Genomic DNA, 20,626 nt, shown 5'->3' with positions numbered 1-20,626 from the left:
GAATATGTCATCGGCTCCACCATGGAAGCTACCTTTGAGACAGGACCTTCTTGTTCAAGGTCCATTCGAACATCCGAATCTGGTTTCTCTCCAACTGACTGCTTGGAGATTGAACGCTTGATTTTATCAAAGCGTGGGTTTTCAGATTCTGTAATTGATACTCTGATTCAGGCTAGAAAGCCTGTGACTAGAAAAATTTACCATAAGATATGGAAAAAATATATCTGTTGGTGTGAATCTAAAGGATTCCCGTGGAACAAGATAAAAATTCCTAGGATTTTATCCTTTCTACAAGAGGGTTTGGAGAAGGGATTATCTGCAAGTTCTCTGAAGGGACAGATTTCTGCGTTATCTGTTTTACTTCACAAAAGGCTGGCAGCTGTGCCAGACGTTCAAGCGTTTGTTCAGGCTCTGGTTAGAATCAAGCCTGTTTACAGACCTTTGACTCCTCCCTGGAGTCTTAATCTAGTTCTTTCAGTTCTTCAAGGGGTTGCGTTTGAACCCTTACATTCCGTAGATATTAAGTTATTATCTTGGAAAGTTTTGTTTTTGGTTGCAATTTCTTCTGCTAGAAGAGTTTCTGAGTTATCTGCGCTGCAGTGTTCTCCGCCCTATCTGGTGTTCCATGCAGATAAGGTGGTTTTGCGTACTAAGCCTGGTTTTCTTCCGAAAGTTGTTTCCAACAAGAATATTAACCAGGAGATAGTTGTACCTTCTTTGTGCCCGAATCCAGTTTCAAAGAAGGAACGTTTGTTACACAATTTGGACGTAGTCCGTGCTCTAAAATTCTATTTAGAGGCCACTAAAGATTTCAGACAAACTTCTTCTTTGTTTGTTGTTTATTCTGGTAAAAGGAGAGGTCAAAAAGCAACTTCTACCTCTCTTTCCTTTTGGCTTAAAAGCATTATCCGTTTGGCTTATGAGACTGCCGGACGGCAGCCTCCTGAAAGAATCACAGCTCACTCCACTAGGGCTGTGGCTTCCACATGGGCCTTCAAGAACAAGGCTTCTGTTGACCAGATTTGTAAGGCAGCGACTTGGTCTTCACTGCACACTTTTGCCAAATTTTACAAATTTGATACTTTTGCTTCTTCAGAGGCTATTTTTGGGAGAAAGGTTTTGCAAGCCGTGGTGCCTTCCATTTAGGTGACCTGATTTGCTCCCTCCCTTCATCCGTGTCCTAAAGCTTTGGTATTGGTTCCCACAAGTAAGGCTGACGCCGTGGACCGGACACACCTATGTTGGAGAAAACAGAATTTATGCTTACCTGATAAATTACTTTCTCCAACGGTGTGTCCGGTCCACGGCCCGCCCTGGTTTTTTTAATCAGGTCTGATGAATTATTTTCTCTAACTACAGTCACCACGGTATCATATGGTTTCTCCTATGCATATTTCCTCCTGTACGTCGGTCGAATGACTGGGGTAGGCGGAGCCTAGGAGGGATCATATGACCAGCTTTGCTGGGCTCTTTGCCATTTCCTGTTGGGGAAGAGAATATCCCACAAGTAAGGATGACGCCGTGGACCGGACACACCATTGGAGAAAGTAATTTATCAGGTAAGCATAAATTCTGTTTTCTATGCATTCCAATCTGAACTGATTAATAGACAAGAAGATCTTTTTCCTTTGAAATCTGCTCGATAGCTCAGGTCTGGTTAAACTGATTAATTTCAGCTTGCTTGGCTTTGCTGCAACACAAGCAGACAGCTCCACCTACTGGCTATTTTAATAAATGTACTGCTTCTCAATGCTTTTCAATAGCAGTCACATGGACTGGAAAAAAAGGTTGTTATTCTGAAACGGTGTAAATTGAACCGTTGTAAAACGAGGGCCACCTGTAATCTATAGCTATGCCCTTCTCCTGTATTAAAGGTATTTTTGTCCCTAGAGGAGGTGGACGAGCCAACATCTAGAACAACACATATGCTTCACACTACTGTACCATCTGGGTGTGTCCTCTGATCCTGCTCTGTGGTGTCTCCTTTGTGCCTGCCCTTTTAACAATACCAAGTCTAACACATAGTATTTCTCACACTTGGTGATAGCCTGCAATCTATATTTAAATTAACTGTGCAGTGTCTGCTCAGCGCTCAACTACCTGCCAATACTATGGGCCCCACTCAAAGTGTTTCCTTCCAGCTGAAAACACTTAACAATTTTGGGCATTTCCAATTGTCTATACACACTAGTATATACTTAAAATACTCCGGATTACCTAGAACTAAACCCCTATACTCTTAACTATCCGCTTCCCTACGCATTCGGGCCTGCCCTATCTAGCCCTATCTAGCCCTTGAAGTAGGACCTTAGCCTAATCCCCTTGCAAGAATGGAGGGGTGGCGCTGAGGAGAACTCACCTAGTCCTGCTCCAACTCCCATAATACTCTGAAAAAATAAGAGATTTCTTTTTTGTCAATTAAAGATAATCAGACACTATCTCTCTGATCATAAATACTGAGCTTGCACCTAACTCGTGACTTTCAACTAGAAAATGCCTCATACCTCCAGACGACAGGGGAAGGAGGGGGTCTAATGAAGGTCTTAGTGACTCAGAATCACTAGAACGCTCTCACTCTAGCCTATACCTCCCCACTCAATCTCAGCATTTCATCACCGAAACAACACTAAAGAAAAAGCTTGCCCTGTAAACGTGTTCTATTACTCAAGAGATACAGAGAAGCTCTACTGAGCTACGGAAAGACATCTCTGAAATAGGTGAGAGTAGAAAGAAAACAAGATGATATGGCCACAGACCAAATACATCTCTTATCATATTCGGAATCCTTGGCTGACCAATTAACACAACTTAAATTCAAGTTAGCAGATGTTGAAGACAGGGCCGTAGAAACAATGTTCGGTTTTGTAGGGTTCCAGAGGATGTACAACAGTCAGACCTCCAGGGAAACTTGAAGGGAATCTTTGGTGAACTCTTGTGCCCTATTGAGGGTATGACGTCCACCATGGAAAGAGCTCACAGAGTGCTACGCCCGAGAACAGTTTCACAAGACAAGCCAAGAGATGTGATCGTCTGTTTTCATAGTTTTGTGTTTAAGGACAAACTAATGCAGGCTGCCTTCAGAAAACCAGAGCTTTCAGAGAAGTTTAAAAAAATTCAACTACTACCTGATCTGTCTGCACATACACTTCAACTACGCAGACAATTTCAGCCAATCACCTCAGTGCTACGAAGAGCGAACATAAAATATAGATGGGGCTACCCCACTAAACTAATACCCACAAGGGGCAACCAGACACATGTAGTGTTCACCTTGCCCCAAGGCAATACCCTTCTTCTACAGTGGGGCCTCCAAAATGAAGCACCACAGGCTCAATCCACATTGCAGCTGAAATTAAGTGCATCTGTACCAGAATGGTCTATTAAGGCTCAAAGGTCAAAAGAGGCAAAAAAAACTACAAAACCAAGAATCCTCAAGGTCTCACACCCTTCCACCCTGAACCCAGGGTCTGAATGATTAATTTATGACATCCCCCTCCATTGGGTCAACCTACCCCGATAAGATAAGGAGGATGCTTCTGCAATATACTAGAATCTTCTGGTATTGACTGACCAACTGTCGTTCTAACTTGCAAGTTTAGCTGACCAGGTTGCTTGATTGCACTTTTGTTTGTTTTTTTGGAGCATTGTTGTGACAGATCCATGTTTGAGGTCAATTCACCCTGATGGAGGGCCATAAATGGTTTTTGTGATATACCAAACACATCTGGTGTTGTATAGTAAATGTTGTTTTAATGTATAAGTTTAGTTGATAAAATTGCTTATATACATTGTTTTGTTTGTACTTTGGAGCGGGGCTAGTGTTACCAGCTCTTTACTGCTCTACCTGTTCTACTCCCCCTCCCCACATAAGGAAGCCCACACCAGGGTTCCACCTGGGTGGACTATTTCCACCTCACTCCTTAGATACATTAATTTAGCTCATGACCTTGACCAACATCCCTTAGCTAATCCCCTCCGTCCTTCCAAATCGTCTAAATCACGCTACCAATATTAGATGCCCACCCCCACGATATAATAACCCCTCCCGCCCCTGGGTTCATCCAACCATAAATGGATTTACTTAGATTTGTGACCCATAACACCAGAGGCCTTAACTCCCCCTTTAAGCGTAGCCTGCTAAATTCCATAGCCCGGATGTAGTGTTTCTTCAGGAAACTTATTGGCAGTCAGACACTCCCCATAGATTCCACTCCCATACTTACACAACCATTGGACATTCCCCATTCACTAAAAAGGCAAGGGGGACAGTCATTCTGATTTACAAGAGGCTGGCAGTTGAACAAATACAGGTAATCAGAGACCCTCAAGCTAGATACACAATCTTAGTCTGTAAATTAGACCATGTACTATAAACATTGGTCTCAATTTATCTACCTAATACACATCAACCCACATAACTTAGGAAAGTCCTACAGACAGTGGAACAGTTTAGACAGGGTAGAGTTATCCTAGCAGGTGACTTTAACATAACTTGGCACAGTATAGTTGACAGGAAGACAGTGACTCCTACTGAGAAGAACCCGCATTCTGACCTCTTATTGGTTAAATTCAGAACTATTATGTCCCAATTTGGATATTATGATGTTTTGGAGATCATTCCACCCAAAAGACAGAGACTATGCCCATTACTCGCACTCGCACAAAACATACTCTAGACTTGATCATATATTCTGCCTAGCTGAAACTTTAGATTCAAACAGACTCACTAGTATCTGCCTCTGCTCAAACCATGACCTAGCTGATTTGCAATCAACTGACAGCCCCAAGCTTAAGTCTTCCTGGAGTTTACCCCACAACATTCTGTCAGACATCCCTTTTAGGGAAGAGCTAAGACAAGAAATGACTGAACGTATCCAACAGAATGATAATGCCCAAACTATGATAAACTTTGGGGTGTAATTAAGGCGGTTATAAGAGGATATATCATCCGCAAACAGGCCCATCTGAAAAAACTAGCTGGATTTAGCTTAGCCCAGGCACATAGCAAGCTTAGAGATCTTGAGTCCTCTAATCGATCTATCATATCAGAGCCCACGTTTGCACAAATTACTGCTATCCGAACCCATATCAGTCAATTGGAATTGCGTAGATCACAATTAAATTTAGTTAGACTCAAGAATTTTTTTTATCATAAAAGTAACAGAGCTGACACTATGTTAGCTAACAAACTGTGCCATCAAACTAACACCTGCCGCATTCACCAAATTTGCCAGGGTCATAAGACCTTCCGAGTGCCATCACAAATTGGGGACAGCTTTGCAGAGTTCTACTCAAAACTATATAACATAAAAAAACATAATGCCCCCCAAAAAAAACATAATGCCCAAACCCCACTCCACCACACAATATTCACTTGCTCCTAAACTCTCTGAACCTACCGACCCTTTATAATGAGCAACGAGATACACTCACTGCCCCCTTTACTTTACTTGAAATTAAACAGATTATAAAAAACTTGAAGCCCTTTAAGGCCCCTGTCTCCCTTACTTCTTAGATTCTTTGATTTAGCATGGGAAGAAGGCAGTTTTAAAAGGGAATTCTTGGATGCCATCATTGTTGCGATCCCCAAGCCGAATAAGGACCCATCATTGTGCTCCAATTATAGGCCCTTCTAACTGATTAAGGTACATAATAAAATGTATTCTAAGATCTGTTTGAACCGTATTTGTAAACTATTTCCTAGCTTAATAAATTCAGATCAAGTAGGGTTTATCCACAACAGGGAAGGCCCAGATAACACCAGGCGCCTACTTAACATAATATGCAAATCCACAAGAATGAATAAACCCTTCTCGGTTTTCTCTCTAGATGCCGAGAAGGCATTTGACTGAGTCAGATTGCCTATCTTTGGGAAACCCTAGATGCCTTTAGGTTCAGTGGAGAAACTCTCCTCGCCATCCAAGCTCTCTATTCCACGCCAACAGCAATAGTGAAAGGTCTAGGTTTTCAATCGCCTTTCGCTATTTCCAATGGAACCAGACAGGGTTGCCCCCTTTCCCCCCTTTTGTGCACCCTGGAGGTTGAACCCCTGGCTGAGCAGATACGGTCAGAGAAACAGTTAGAAGGAATCACACTATTCGGCAAGACACATAAAACTGCGCTATTCGCTGACTATATCACTTTATTCTCAGCTGACCCAATACGCACCATCCCCAAACTTATGGAAATCCTTGAGACATTCGGTAACTTATCCTTTTACAAACTTAATACAACAAAAACTGAGGTATACTGGTGGGCTTTTACCAGAGACTGTATCCACAAACTAAAAGTAATATATAATTTTGCTTGGACAAATGAATATATTACGCATCTGGGAGTTAGGCTCTCTAACAGCATACCAAAGATGATTAAAGATAATTACCTCCCCTTATTAATGGATTTAAGAACTTTGAAACACAAATGGAATCACAAAATCAATCTCTTGGATGGGGGGTCGAGTTACGTCCCTTAAAATGTCTTTCCTTCCCAGGCTCACTTATCTATTCTGATGCCTTCCACTTAGGGTCCCCACATGTCTTCTACTACAATTCCAAAGCTGATTTTCCAGGTTTATTTGGCAGGGCAAACCCCCATAAAATTGCCCACAAAACCTTACCATACCATATCCACTTAGGAGGCCTCGCCTCCCCATCGTTTGTGAAATACTATGCAGGAGCAGTGCTTACGCACATCTCCCAATGGGGTGTAACGCAATCCTCCGATAATTAGAGAGACAATAAACAAGCCTCACTCCCTTTTAAGATCCACCTCAGGGATCTAATTTGGACCCCAACCCACTGTTGAAGAACTCTAGGAATCACAAATCTTATAGTCCTCAAATGCCTATACATCTGGGATAAGAATAGTCACCGCTGTCTAGTAGCCCCGCACCCGTTAGCCATCACCTCCATAGCAGGCCTGCTCACAGGCTTAACAAAATCTCATCCAAATAAATGGGCCAGTTTGGGTATTAAACGAGTCTCTGACTGTTGGTTACTCTAGGCTAATTAGAAAACCCTACTAATATTGCCCCCTTTCTCCACTTTGAATTTACCAGGATTAAGAGCTTTCTCACTAGTTGGGGATTTTTTCCCAAGTCTTCTCGCCCCTTACTCCCTGGGAGTCCATCCGGCAGAGGGGCCGCAGGCTACATAACCACTATCCACACACTATAACCTGTTAGAAGGTACCATTCCCCCTACACTGGCACCTCATCTCTATAGATGGGACTCTCTCTTAAATTTCACTACTCCACCTCATATATGGCAACGAACACTTGCGCTAAGAAAACTTTACATTGTGTAACTATGTACGAGACGTACTATAAAGTTATATCACGCTGGTACTATGTCCCTACAAGGCTAGCCAAAATGTTCCCAGCATCTTCCCCTTTCTGCTGGCGAAAGTGCGGCCACCCAGGCGACTTGCTCCACATATTGTGGGAATGTCCAAAAGTCAAACCCATTTGGAATTCGTGTTTCATGGCCCTCTCTAAAATGAAGGTTTAAGTACCAAGAACACCTGTTTTAGCTCTCTTACACCTAGGCTTACATAACCTTCCTTTGCACCATAGCTTACTTTGTATATTTCTTTTATCATCTATCAAAACTAATATTGCTAGATCCTGGAAAAAAAGGAATCTCCCCTAAAATGGTCTGCAGTTTTAAACACAATGGCATACCTATACACCATGGAAAAAGACACAGTCCACTCCCTTAATAAATCTGACTTGTTTGAACATACATGGACAGACTGGAAAGATAAATATAACACACTCTGGCTTCCAAACGTCCTAACATAGGACCCCCACACCAGGACCCTCCGAACATAGTCAGTCTACTCACTGCTTATAATACACCTGTTCTGAATCTCGGGGTACAATTTAAATAATAAAAAACAATAACACAAGAGACGTGCTAGAAAAAATGAGGTGCACCAAATAATAATTAAGTACCCAATTAAGTGTATAATAGTAAATAAAAATATGAATATCTGTTGAAAATTCCTATAATAATACTAAAGTAAGACTAATTAATTAAATTATGAATGATTCGTGACTCAAATGCTGAGCTATAACAGTAGTATTATAATAAACATAATTACACTTCAGTGTAAGAGTATAGTGAGTCCAACCATAATATGATAGTAGAGGAGAAGATCTCTTAGTGGTTCATCAGATACCAGAACCAGAGACGGCTATGGAGGCAGCTCTCTTTGATAGCAGTAGAATAGATCAAATCCTGAAGACATAGGAGAGAGAAGAAAAGGCTCCCAATAGTGTAATAACATAGAGATAAGCAAACGTTAAGAGTATAATAGTCCAGATATACTCACAAGCCTAGTTGCACTTCCAGTGCAATAATCAATGAACCGAGGCTTCGGAGCTGCTCGGCTGACTCAATTAGGAGGTGAAGGACTGGACAAGAGACAATCCAAATAGAAAGATCAGCAATCACGGTACCAGGCGTGAATCTACCTCTCTTTCCTTGTGTGTGCAGGTGGTGCCAGAGTCATAGAGAGGTCAGGCATTTAAATAAGCTGCACCCCTCCCTTTTCTACCCTCCCCCCACTAGGCCTCATTTCTCCCACTATGGTTATATCTTGAACGTAATGTATCAACACTTGTCGGTATTAATCTTACTGTTTCTGATCTACTTTCCGATAGCATGGAAGGATTATATACAGACTATTGTATTTCTTTCATGTAATTAGCAAGAGTCCATGAGCTAGTGACGTATGGGATATACATTCCTACCAGGAGGGGCAAAGTTTCCCAAACCTCAAAATGCCTATAAATACACCCCTCACCACACCCACAAATCAGTTTTACAAACTTTGCCTCCTATGGAGGTGGTGAAGTAAGTTTGTGCTAGATTCTACGTTGATATGCGATCCGCAGCAGGTTGGAGCCCGGTTTTCCTCTCAGCGTGCAGTGAATGTCAGAGGGATGTGAGGAGAGTATTGCCTATTTGAATGCAGTGATCTCCTTCTACGGGGTCTATTTCATAGGTTCTCTGTTATCGGTCGTAGAGATTCATCTCTTACCTCCCTTTTCAGATCGACGATATACTCTTATATATACCATTTCCTCTACTGATTCTCGTTTCAGTACTGGTTTGGCTTTCTACTACATGTAGATGAGTGTCCTGGGGTAAGTAAGTCTTATTTTCTGTGACACTCTAAGCTATGGTTGGGCACTTTTATATAAAGTTCTAAATATATGTATTCAAACATTTATTTGCCTTGACTCAGGATGTTCAACGTTCCTTATTTCAGACAGTCAGTTTCATATTTGGGATAATGCATATGAATAAATCATTTTTTCTTACCTTAAAATTTGACTTTTCCCTGTGGGCTGTTAGGCTCGCGGGGGCTGAAAATGCTTCATTTTATTGCGTCATTCTTGGCGCGGACTTTTTTGGCGCAAAATTTTTTTTCTGTTTCCGGCGTCATACGTGTCGCCGGAAGTTGCGTCATTTTTGACGTTTTTTTGCGCCAAAAGTGTCGGCGTTCCGGATGTGGCGTCATTTTGGCGCCAAAAGCATTTAGGCGCCAAATAATGTGGGCGTCCTTTTTGGCGCTAAAAAAATATGGGAGTCACTATTGTCTCCACATTATTTAAGTCTCATTATTTTTTGCTTCTGGTTGCTAGAAGCTTGTTCACTGGCATTTTTTCCCATTCCTGAAACTGTCATTTAAGGAATTTGATCAAATTTTGCTTTATATGTTGTTTTTTCTATTACATATTGCAAGATGTCCCACGTTGAAGCTGAGTCAGAAGATACTTCTAGAAAATCGCTGCCTGGTGCTGGAGCTACCAAAGCTAAGTGTATCTGCTGTAAACTTTTGGTATCTGTTCCTCCAGCTGTTGTTTGTACTGTTTGTCATGACAAACTTGCTAATGCAGATATTTCCTTTAGTACTGTTACATTACCTGTTGCTGTTCCGTCAACATCTAATACTCAGTGTTCCTGATAACATAAGAGATTTTGTTTCTAAATCCATTAAGAAGGCTATGTCTGTTATTCCTCCTTCTAGTAAACGTAAAAAGTCTTAAAACTTCTCATTTTTCAGATGAATTTTTAAATGAACATCATCATTCTGATACTGATATTGGTTCTTCTGATTCAGAGGATTCTGTCTCAGAGGTTGATGCTGATAAATCTTCATATTTATTTAAAATGGAATTTATTCGTTCTTTACTTAAAGAAGTCCTAATTGCATTAGAAATTGAGGATTCTAGTCCTCTTGATACTAAATCTAAACGTTTAGATAAGGTTTTTAAATCTCCTGTAGTTATTCCAGAAGTGTTTCCTGTCCCTGGTGCTATTTCTGAAGTAATTTCCAGGGAATGGAATAATTTGGGTAATTCTTTTACTCCTTCTAAACGTTTTAAGCAATTATATCCTGTGCCATCTGACAGATTAGAATTTTGGGACAAAATTCCTAAGGTTGATGGGGCTGTCTCTACTCTTGCTAAGCGTACTACTATTCCTACGGCAGATGGTACTTCCTTTAAGGATCCTTTAGATAGGAAAATTGAATCCTTTCTAAGAAAAGCTTACTTGTGTTCAGGTAATCTTCTTAGACCTGCTATATCTTTAGCGGATGTTGCTGCAGCCTCAACTTTTTGGTTAGAAGCTTTAGCGCAACAAGTAACAGATCATAATTCTCATAGCATTATTATTCTTCTACAACATGCTAATAATTTTATTTGTGATGCCATCTTTGATATCATTAGAGTTGATGGCAGGTATATGTCTCTAGCTATTTTAGCTAGAAGAGCTTTATGGCTTAAAACTTGGAATGCTGATATGTCTTCTAAGTCTACTCTGCTTTCCCTTTCTTTCCAGGGTAATAAATTATTTGGTTCACAGTTGGATTCTATTATCTCAGCTGTTACTGGAGGAAAAGGAACTTTTTTACCACAGGATAAAAAATATAAAGGTAAATTTAGGTCTAATAATCGTTTTCGTTCCTTTCGTCACAACAAGGAACAAAAGCCTGATCCTTCATCCTCAGGAGCGGTATCAGTTTGGAAACCATCTCCAATCTGGAATAAATCCAAGCCTTTTAGAAAACCAAAGCCAGCTCCCAAGTCCACATGAAGGTGCGGCCTTCATTCCAGCTCAGCTGGTAGGGGGCAGATTACGTTTTTTCAAAGAAATTTGGTTCAATTCCGTTCACAATCTCTGGATTCAGAACATTGTTTCAGAAGGGTACAGAATTGGCTTCAAGATAAGGCCTCCTGCAAAGAGATTTTTTCTTTCCCGTGTCCCAGTAAACCTAGCGAAGGCTCAAGCATTTCTGAAATGTGTTTCAGATCTAGAGTTGGCTGGAGTAATTATGCCAGTTCCAGTTCTGGAACAGGGGCTGGGGTTTTATTCAAATCTCTTCATTGTACCAAAGAAGGAGAATTCCTTCAGACCAGTTCTGGATCTAAAAATATTGAATCGTTATGTAAGGATACCAACATTCAAAATGGTAACTGTAAGGATTATTCTGCCTTTTGTTCAGCAAGGGCATTATATGTCCACAATAGATTTACAGGATGCATATCTGCATATTCCGATTCATCCAGATCACTATCAGTTTCTGAGATTCTCTTTCCTAGACAAGCATTACCAGTTTGTGGCTCTACCGTTTGGCCTAGCTACAGCTCCAAGAATTTTTACAAAGGTTCTCGGTGCCCTTCTGTCTGTAATCAGAGAACAGGGTATTGTGGTATTTCCTTATTTGGACGATATCTTGGTACTTGCTCAGTCTTCACATTTAGCAGAATCTCATACGAATCGACTTGTGTTGTTTCTTCAAGATCATGGTTGGAGGATCAATTTACCAAAAAGTTCATTGATTCCTCAGACAAGGGTAACCTTTTTAGGTTTCCAGATAGATTCAGTGTCCATGACTCTGTCTTTGACAGACAAGAGACGTCTAAAGTTGATATCAGCTTGTCGAAACCTTCAGTCACAATCATTCCCTTCGGTAGCTTTATGCATGGAAATTCTAGGTCTTATGACTGCAGCATCGGACGCGATCCCCTTTGCTCGTTTTCACATGCGACCTCTTCATCTCTGTATGCTGAACCAGTGGTGCAGGGATTACACAAAGATATCTCAATTAATATCTTTAACACCGATTGTACGACACTCTCTGACGTGGTGGACAAATCACCATCGTTTAGTTCAGGGGGCTTCTTTTGTTCTTCCGACCTGGACTGTAATTTCAACAGATGCAAGTCTGACAGGTTGGGGAGCTGTTTGGGGGTCTCTGACAGCACAAGGGGTTTGGGAATCTCAGGAGGTGAGATTACCGATCAATATTTTGGAACTCCATGCAATTTTCAGAGCTCTTCAGTCTTGGCCTCTTCTAAAGAGAGAATCGTTCATTTGTTTTCAGACAGACAATGTCACAACTGTGGCATACATCAATCATCAAGGAGGGACTCACAGTCCTCTGGCTATGAAGGAAGTATCTCGAATTCTGGTATGGGCGGAATCCAGCTCCTGTCTAGTTTCTGCGGTTCATATCCCAGGTATAGACAATTGGGAAGCGGATTATCTCAGTCGCCAAACGTTACATCCGGGCGAATGGTCTCTTCACCCAGAGGTATTTCTTCAGATTGTTCAAATGTGGGGACTTCCAGAAATAGATCTGATGGCCTCTCATCTAAACAAGAAACTTCCCAGGTATCTGTCCAGATCCAGGGATCCTCAAGCGGAAGCAGTGGATGCATTGTCACTTCCTTGGAAGTATCATCCTGCCTATATCTTTCCGCCTCTAGTTCTTCTTCCAAGAGTAATCTCCAAGATTCTGAAGGAATGCTTGTTTGTTCTGCTGGTAGCTCCACATTGGCCTCACAGGTTTTGGTATGCGGATCTTGTCCGGATGGCCTCTTGCCAACCGTGGACTCTTCCGTTAAGACCAGACCTTTTGTCGCAAGGTCCTTTTTTCCATCAGGATCTCAAATCCTTAAATTTAAAGGTATGGAGATTGAACGCTTGATTCTTAGTCAAAGAGGTTTCTCTGACTCTGTGATTAATACTATGTTACAGGCTCGTAAATCTGTATCTAGGGAGATATATTATAGAGTCTGGAAGACTTATATTTCTTGGTGTCTTTCTCATTATTTTTCCTGGCATTCTTTTAGAATTCCGAGGATTTTACAGTTTCTTCAGGATGGTTTGGATAAAGGTTTGTCTGCAAGTTCCTTGAAAGGACAAATCTCTGCTCTTTCTGTTCTTTTTCACAGAAAGATTGCTAATCTTCCTGATATTCATTGTTTTGTACAAGCTTTGGTTCGTATAAAACCTGTCATTAAGTCAATTTCTCCTCCTTGGAGTTTGAATTTGGTTCTGGGGGCTCTTCAAGCTCCTCCGTTTGAACCTATGCATTTGTTGGACATCAAATTACTTTCTTGGAAAGTTTTGTTCCTTTTGGCCTTCTCTTCTGCCAGACGAGTTTCTGAATTATCTGCTCTTTCTTGTGAGTCTCCTTTTCTGATTTTTCATCAGGATAAGGCGGTGTTGCGAACTTCTTTTAAATTTTTACCTAAGGTTGTGAATTCTAACAACATTAGTAGAGAAATTGTGGTTCCTTCATTGTGTCCTAATCCTAAGAATTCTAAGGAGAGATCATTGCATTCTTTGGATGTAGTTAGAGCTTTGAAATATTATGTTGAAGCTACTAAGAATTTCCGAAAGACTTCTAGTCTATTTGTTATCTTTTCCGGTTCTAGGAAAGGTCAGAAGGCCTCTGCCATTTCTTTGGCATCTTGGTTGAAATCTTTAATTCATCATGCTTATGTCGAGTCGGGTAAAACTCTGCCTCAAAGGATTACAGCTCATTCTACTAGGTCAGTTTCTACTTCCTGGGCGTTTAGGAATGAAGCTTCGGTTGATCAGATTTGCAAGGCAGCAACTTGGTCTTCTTTGCATACTTTTACTAAATTCTACCATTTTGATGTGTTTTCTTCTTCTGAAGCTGTTTTTGGTAGAAAAGTACTTCAGGCAGCTGTTTCAGTTTGAATCTTCTGCTTATTATTTCAGTTTTTTTCATTATAAAATTTAAACTTTATTTTGGGTGTGGATTATTTTTCAGCGGAATTGGCTGTCTTTATTTTATCCCTCCCTCTCTAGTGACTCTTGCGTGGAAAGATCCACATCTTGGGTAGTCATTATCCCATACGTCACTAGCTCATGGACTCTTGCTAATTACATGAAAGAAAACATAATTTATGTAAGAACTTACCTGATAAATTCATTTCTTTCATATTAGCAAGAGTCCATGAGGCCCACCCTTTTTTGTGGTGGTTATGATTTTTTTGTATAAAGCACAATTATTCCAATTCCTTATTTTTTATGCTTTCGCACTTTTTTCTTATCACCCCACTTCTTGGCTATTCGTTAAACTGATTTGTGGGTGTGGTGAGGGGTGTATTTATAGGCATTTTGAGGTTTGGGAAACTTTGCCCCTCCTGGTAGGAATGTATATCCCATACGTCACTAGCTCATGGACTCTTGCTAATATGAAAGAAATGAATTTATCAGGTAAGTTCTTACATAAATTATGTTTTCTATACAGACCACTCTGGACCTGCGTGTCCATTCAATTCCTTTATGTGCCTTTTTGATTAAGGGGCCTGCACGCCCCCACCTATTTGCTTACTTGTTTATTGAAAATGTGAGACTTTATTTGATTTTTGATTCTCAATAAAAAAATTAAACCTAAAAAAAAAAAGATTTACAGATATATTTCATGAGAGTCTGCATTAAAAGAATATGGTACACCATGTTTATTTCTGGATTAGTTTAAAGAAGAAAAGATCCTCCAGCTGCTAGCGTAATAAAAAGACCTTTATTTAACAATGCAGGGTCCCATAAATAAAAGCAACATTTCCGGCTGACACTCAGCCCTTATTCATATTTAAACAAACATTACTGACACAGTGCCTTAAATAGAGCATTTGAAAATTAAAGCACCAAAATGTGGCAAGACAGTGCTGCCACCTAGTGGTTATGTGAGAAATATATTTGGAAATAGTCATGAATAATATTTCGGAGACATTTTGCAACAGATACTCCCTCTAGTGGTATAAATGATTCATATATCCCCTATATAATTTCATAATTGACGGGGGGGGGGGGTATTTTAAAGTTTAAAAAAAAAAAAAGTTTATATATGTATATATAATGTGTAGAAAAATATAAACTCTAGTGAAAATATATCATATATGCTCTATTACATAATTTATTTAAAGAAAGTTAAAAATAATAAATATAATAAAAATGTATACACTATACAAAACAAAATTTACCATCAGTAACGTAGTTTAAAAACTTAAGGATATCTGAAGAGAAACTGTAATCATAAACAGTTATATATCATATGATTATAGAAAACATCAAACAAAGGTAGAAGCTTAAATATACTTGAACAGAATTATTGGTTACCAGAATACTGTTCAATCGAACTCGTGATTCAGACCTTTAGTAGTCATAGTATCAAACACATTTATCCAATATGTTTCTCTTTTGCTGAGAATAGTTTCCCTATTGCCACCCCGTCTGTGTGGCTGAACCTGTTCTAGTATATAAAAGCGCAATTGACTAATGTTATGTCCTGCCTGTAAAAAGTGAGATGATACTGTTGCCTCTGTGTTATTACATCTAATATTGGATTTATGTTCAGAGATCCTGTCTCTGACTTCCCTGGTCGTTTGACTGATGTAAAAAAGAGAACACGGGCATTTAACAATGTACACTACAAATCTTGATCTGCAGGTTAAGTAACTTTTAATGCTGTATTTTTTACCCGTATAGGGATGACATATATATGACCCTTTGATCATAGAGTTGCAGTTACAACATGAAAGGCAGGGAAAACACCCCATCTTGGATTTGCCAATAAAACTCTGCTTCAATGTTTTCTTCCCACCTACATCTGCTTTAAGTAGCTTGTCTTTAATGTTTGGACCCCTTTTGTATGCTGGCATTGGTGGATCATGTATTGCCCTAATCTCAGGGTGACATGCTTGTAAAATGTGCCAGTGCTTTCTGATTATTCTATTCACTTGGTGACCCCTTGTATTGTATTGTGACACAAATACTAATTTGTTCTGCTTCTCATCACTGTTACTTTTGTCCTTAGTCCTAGTACATGCAGTTCTTTCCTTATTTGCCTTCATTTCATCAATAACTCATTTTGTAGGATACCCTCTTTGTACATATTTTTCAGCCATTTGTTCAAGGCGTTAGATTTTTAAGACTTTTTCTGATACAATTCATTCAACCCTGAGCAATTGGCTTTTTGGAATGGCTTTAAAAGTTGATGGGGGATGAAAGCCTGAGTGCCACTTGTGTGTTTTATGGAAGTGTACAAACGGGAAACATCCAGTGTAAATAGAATACATTTCTTACTTTGTAGATCTATTTCTTCCAATTTCCTTAAAAAGTAATAGTTATATATAAGTATATAAGAAGAAGACTTTGTAACAAAGGGTTGTAACACTTTATCCAAGAATGTGGCCATATTAGTAAATATTGACCCCGATCCAACAACTATGGGCCTACCAGGTGGTTTCTGTTCATTTTTATGTATTTTAGGAAGATAATATATGACTGGTCTAATAGGACAATCTACCTTTAAATGTTCCTTCAAATCATAAGATATTATTTTATCTTTAACTGCCTTTTCTAGGATATTGTTGATTTCATTACATATTTAAATAGTTGGATCATATGACAATGCTTCATATACATCTGTATTGTTTAATTGTGACTCAATTTCATGTATGTACTCCTTCTGATATAAGATAACAAGGGTTTCACCCTTATCCGCCCCTTTGAAAATATTTTTTTTCTTATTTTCCAATGAAGAAAAGTGTAACATATCAGTCTTGTGTTGATGGTATCTTTTTTGGAACTCAAAATCTTTACGTTCAAACATTTTTTCTATATCTCTCAAAACAAGACTGCTAAAGGTATTAACACTGCGATCGTTCACATTAGGGTTAAATGTGCATTTTTGTCTCAAACCCATTTTTGTGCATGTTGATATATCATCAGGAGCAAGAACATTTTTTGTCACTTATGAAATTATAAAGGGATGTATGAAAATAATTTATACCACTAGAGGGAGTATCTCTTACAAAATGTCTACGAAATATTATTCATGACTATTTCTAAATATATTTCTCAGACACCCACTAGGTGGCAGCACTGTTTTGCCACATTTTGGCGCTTTAAGTTTCAAATGCTCTATTTAAGGCACTGTGTCAGTAATGTTTGTTTAAGCATGAATAAGGGCTGAGTGTCAGCCCGAAACGTCGCTTTTATTTATGGGACCCTGCATTGTTAAATAAAGGTCTTTTTATTACGATAGCAGCTGGAGGAACTTTAAAATACTTTGGGCATGGTAAGCTTACTATGTGGACTGCGTAATTGAGGTGTGCTGTTTCCTCATATCCAAATGTATTTCTTGATTAGTGCTCGGGTTTCGTTTAACCCATTGCTTGATAAAGCTTGTCAAATCTTTGTAGGTCATACGGTCCCCATGTTTGATCATTTTTTATCATTTATATTCATTTTTTTAATATTTTATATGTAATATTTCAATAACGCTCCTTAAGAATACTAAGTTTTAATTTCGCTAACCCGAAAGCATTAAGATCTAAATCGGGAAACATGATGCACAAAACAAATATTCTACTTTCCTATATTCTTCACCTAGAAAGTAATGTACTTTTTATTATGAATTATATCTGTTCATGTAAAATACATGTCTATACCTACATATCTGTATAGAAATGTGTATTTAAGAATAAAAAGGACATTATCATGTAAGTGGAGAACATTGGAATGTTATATATATATATATATATATATATATATATATATATATACAGTAAAACACATAAATACATATATACACTTGCGCACACACACACACACCTTGCCCAAAGACTGCAGGGTCAGTAATTGAAGCTCATATAATACACCCTGTAAAGTTGGCGGCTTTGCTTTAAATGCCTGGACATATTTTTGTTTCAGTTTGGATGTGTACCTCCAAATTTTCTTTAATCAACTTTCAGGTTTTGTTGCTTAAATGAAGAGATATGTTATAGACCATCTCTACTGAATCTTGCATTAGTTTACTTATATTTTATTGTTCAAAAATAAAATAGTGGATATTTATCTTTTCTTACTTAAGATTACCTCCCCCCCCCCCCCCAAAAAAAAAAGTGTTTTTATTTCATATCTTTGCAGATCATTCTTACAATATTTTGTTTGTTTTTGCAGAACACTGTGGAACAATGGCGACTTGTTTTCTACATTGCTGCTGGTATAAATGTTTTTGGAGCCATCATTTTTTCAATATTTGGCAGCGGTACCGTTCAGGACTGGGCTGTGAGCAGTGATAAGGAAGAAGAGGATTGAGGAGAGTTCTTTAATTCAGAGATGACAAACATGCAACTGTTTTTTTGTTTGTTTACATTTTAATTATCTGTTTACATAGTAATCCCCATCATGTCTATGAAGTTCACGGACAAACTGTTGGCTTGCTAAGTAATACAAGTTGTGTTTCATGTCTTAAGTTGTTTTGTAATGAAAATGAGATTTTGCTTTTACTTAAAGGGACGTAATGGTCATAATGGCTAATAGAATAATAGGGCTGTTCTGGTGCACATCCGTTTTTATGCTAAGATTGGCACCACATGCACTTGTAGCCAGTCACTGAGCTTACATGGTGCTTGATTGGTAGCTACACTCCTTGCATCAGCTTGTTATAGTGGCCAAGTAGGCTTGCAGATTGGCATCGGGTCATTTTAAAGGTGATAGTCTAGTGTTAAAAATGTCTGAATCAGTATGTTTTTAAACACACTTTGCCTCTCTGCATATATAGGGAGAGAGAGAGAAAATATAAATATATAGATAGACATATATATACAGTGGGGCAAAAAAGTATTTAGTCAGCCACCAATTGTGCAAGTTCTCCAACTTAAGAAGATGAGAGAGGCCTGTAATTTTCATCATAGGTATACCTCAACTATGAGAGACAAAATGTGGAAACAAATCCAGACAATCACATTGTCTGTCTGATTTGGAAAGAATTTATTTGCAAATTATGGTGGAAAATAAGTATCAAAAGTTCATCTCAATACTTTGTTATATATCCTTTGTTGGCAATGACAGAGATCAAACGTTTTCTGTAAGTCTTCAAAAGGTTGTCACACACTGTTGCTGGTATGTTGGCCCATTCCTGCATGCAGATCTCCTCTAGACCAGTGATGTTTTGGGGCTATCGCTGGGCAACACGGACTTTCAACTCCCTCCAAAGGTTTTCTATGGGGTTGAGATCTGGAGACTGGCTAGGCCACTCCATGACCTTGAAAATGCTTCTTACAAAGCCACTCCTTCGTTGCGCAGGCGGTGTGTTTGGCATCATTGTCATGCTGAAAGACCCAGCCACGCTTTATCTTCAATGCCCTTGCTGATGGAAGGAGGTTTGCACTCAAAATCTCACGATACATGGCCCCATTCATTCTTTCATGTACATGGATCAGTTGTCCTGTTCCCTTTGCAGAGAAACAGCCCCAAAGCATGATGTTGCCACCCCCATGCTTCACAGTAGGCATGGTGTTCTTTGGTTGCAACTCAGCATTCTCTCTCCTCCAAACATGACAAGTTGTGTTTCTACCAAACAGTTCTACTATGGTTTCATCTGACCATATGACATTCTCCCAATTCGCTTCTGGATCATCCAAATGCTCTCTAGCATACTTCAGACGGGCCCGGACATGTACTGGCTTAAGCATGGGGACACGTCTGGCACTGCAGGATCTGATTCCCTGTCGGCGTAGTGTGTTACTGATGGTATCCTTTGTTACGTTGGTCCCAGCTCTCTGCAGGTCATTCACTAGGTCCCCCCGTGTGGTTCTGGGATGTTTGCTCACCATTCTTGTGATCATTTTGACCCCACGGGGTGAGATCTTGCGTGGAGCCCCAGATCGAGGGAGATTATCAGTGGTCTTGTATGTCTTCCATTTTCTAATTGTTGCTCCCACAGTTGATTTCTTCACACCAAGCTGCTTGCCTATTGCAGATTCAGTCTTCCCAGCCTGGTGCAGGTCTACAATTTTGTTTCTGGTGTCCATCAACAGCTCTTTGGTCTTCACCATAGTAGAGTTTGGAGTGTGACTGTTTGAGGTTGTGGACAGGTGTCTTTTATACTGATAACATGTTCAAACAGGTGCCATTAATACAGATGAGTGGAGGACAGAGGAGCCTCTTAAAGAAGAAGATACAGGTCTGTGAGAGCCAGAAATCTTGCTTGTTTGTAGGTGACCAAATACTTATTTTCCACCATAATCTGCAAATAAATTCTTTCCAAATCAGACAATGTGATTGTCTGGATTTGTTTCCACATTTTGTCTCTCATAGTTGAAATATACCTATGATGAAAATTACAGGCCTCTCTCCTCTTCTTAAGTGGGAGAACTTGCACAATAGGTGGCTGACTAAATACGTGTATATATATATATATATATATATATATACACACATACATACACATAGTGTTTGTGTGTGTGTGTATATATATATATATATATATATATATATATATA

At 39.4% G+C, this 20,626-nt stretch overlaps 1 protein-coding gene across 1 annotated transcript in view; it reads left to right on the top strand.

Annotated features, from left to right (window-relative positions):
• Nucleotides 1–18,594, top strand: part of SLC17A5 (solute carrier family 17 member 5) — a 287,025-nt gene extending 268,431 nt beyond the window's left edge. The window contains exon 11 of the mRNA XM_053710438.1: nt 18,300–18,594. Coding sequence (XP_053566413.1) covers nt 18,300–18,437 — 138 coding nt within the window. The 3' untranslated portion in view covers nt 18,438–18,594. The remainder of the gene's footprint in view (nt 1–18,299) is intronic.
• Nucleotides 18,595–20,626: the final 2,032 nt, after the last annotated feature.

Source organism: Bombina bombina, chromosome 4 (assembly GCF_027579735.1).
Source record: "Bombina bombina isolate aBomBom1 chromosome 4, aBomBom1.pri, whole genome shotgun sequence".
Classification (NCBI taxonomy): domain Eukaryota; kingdom Metazoa; phylum Chordata; class Amphibia; order Anura; family Bombinatoridae; genus Bombina; species Bombina bombina.
This window is presented reverse-complemented; position numbering and strand designations above follow the sequence as displayed.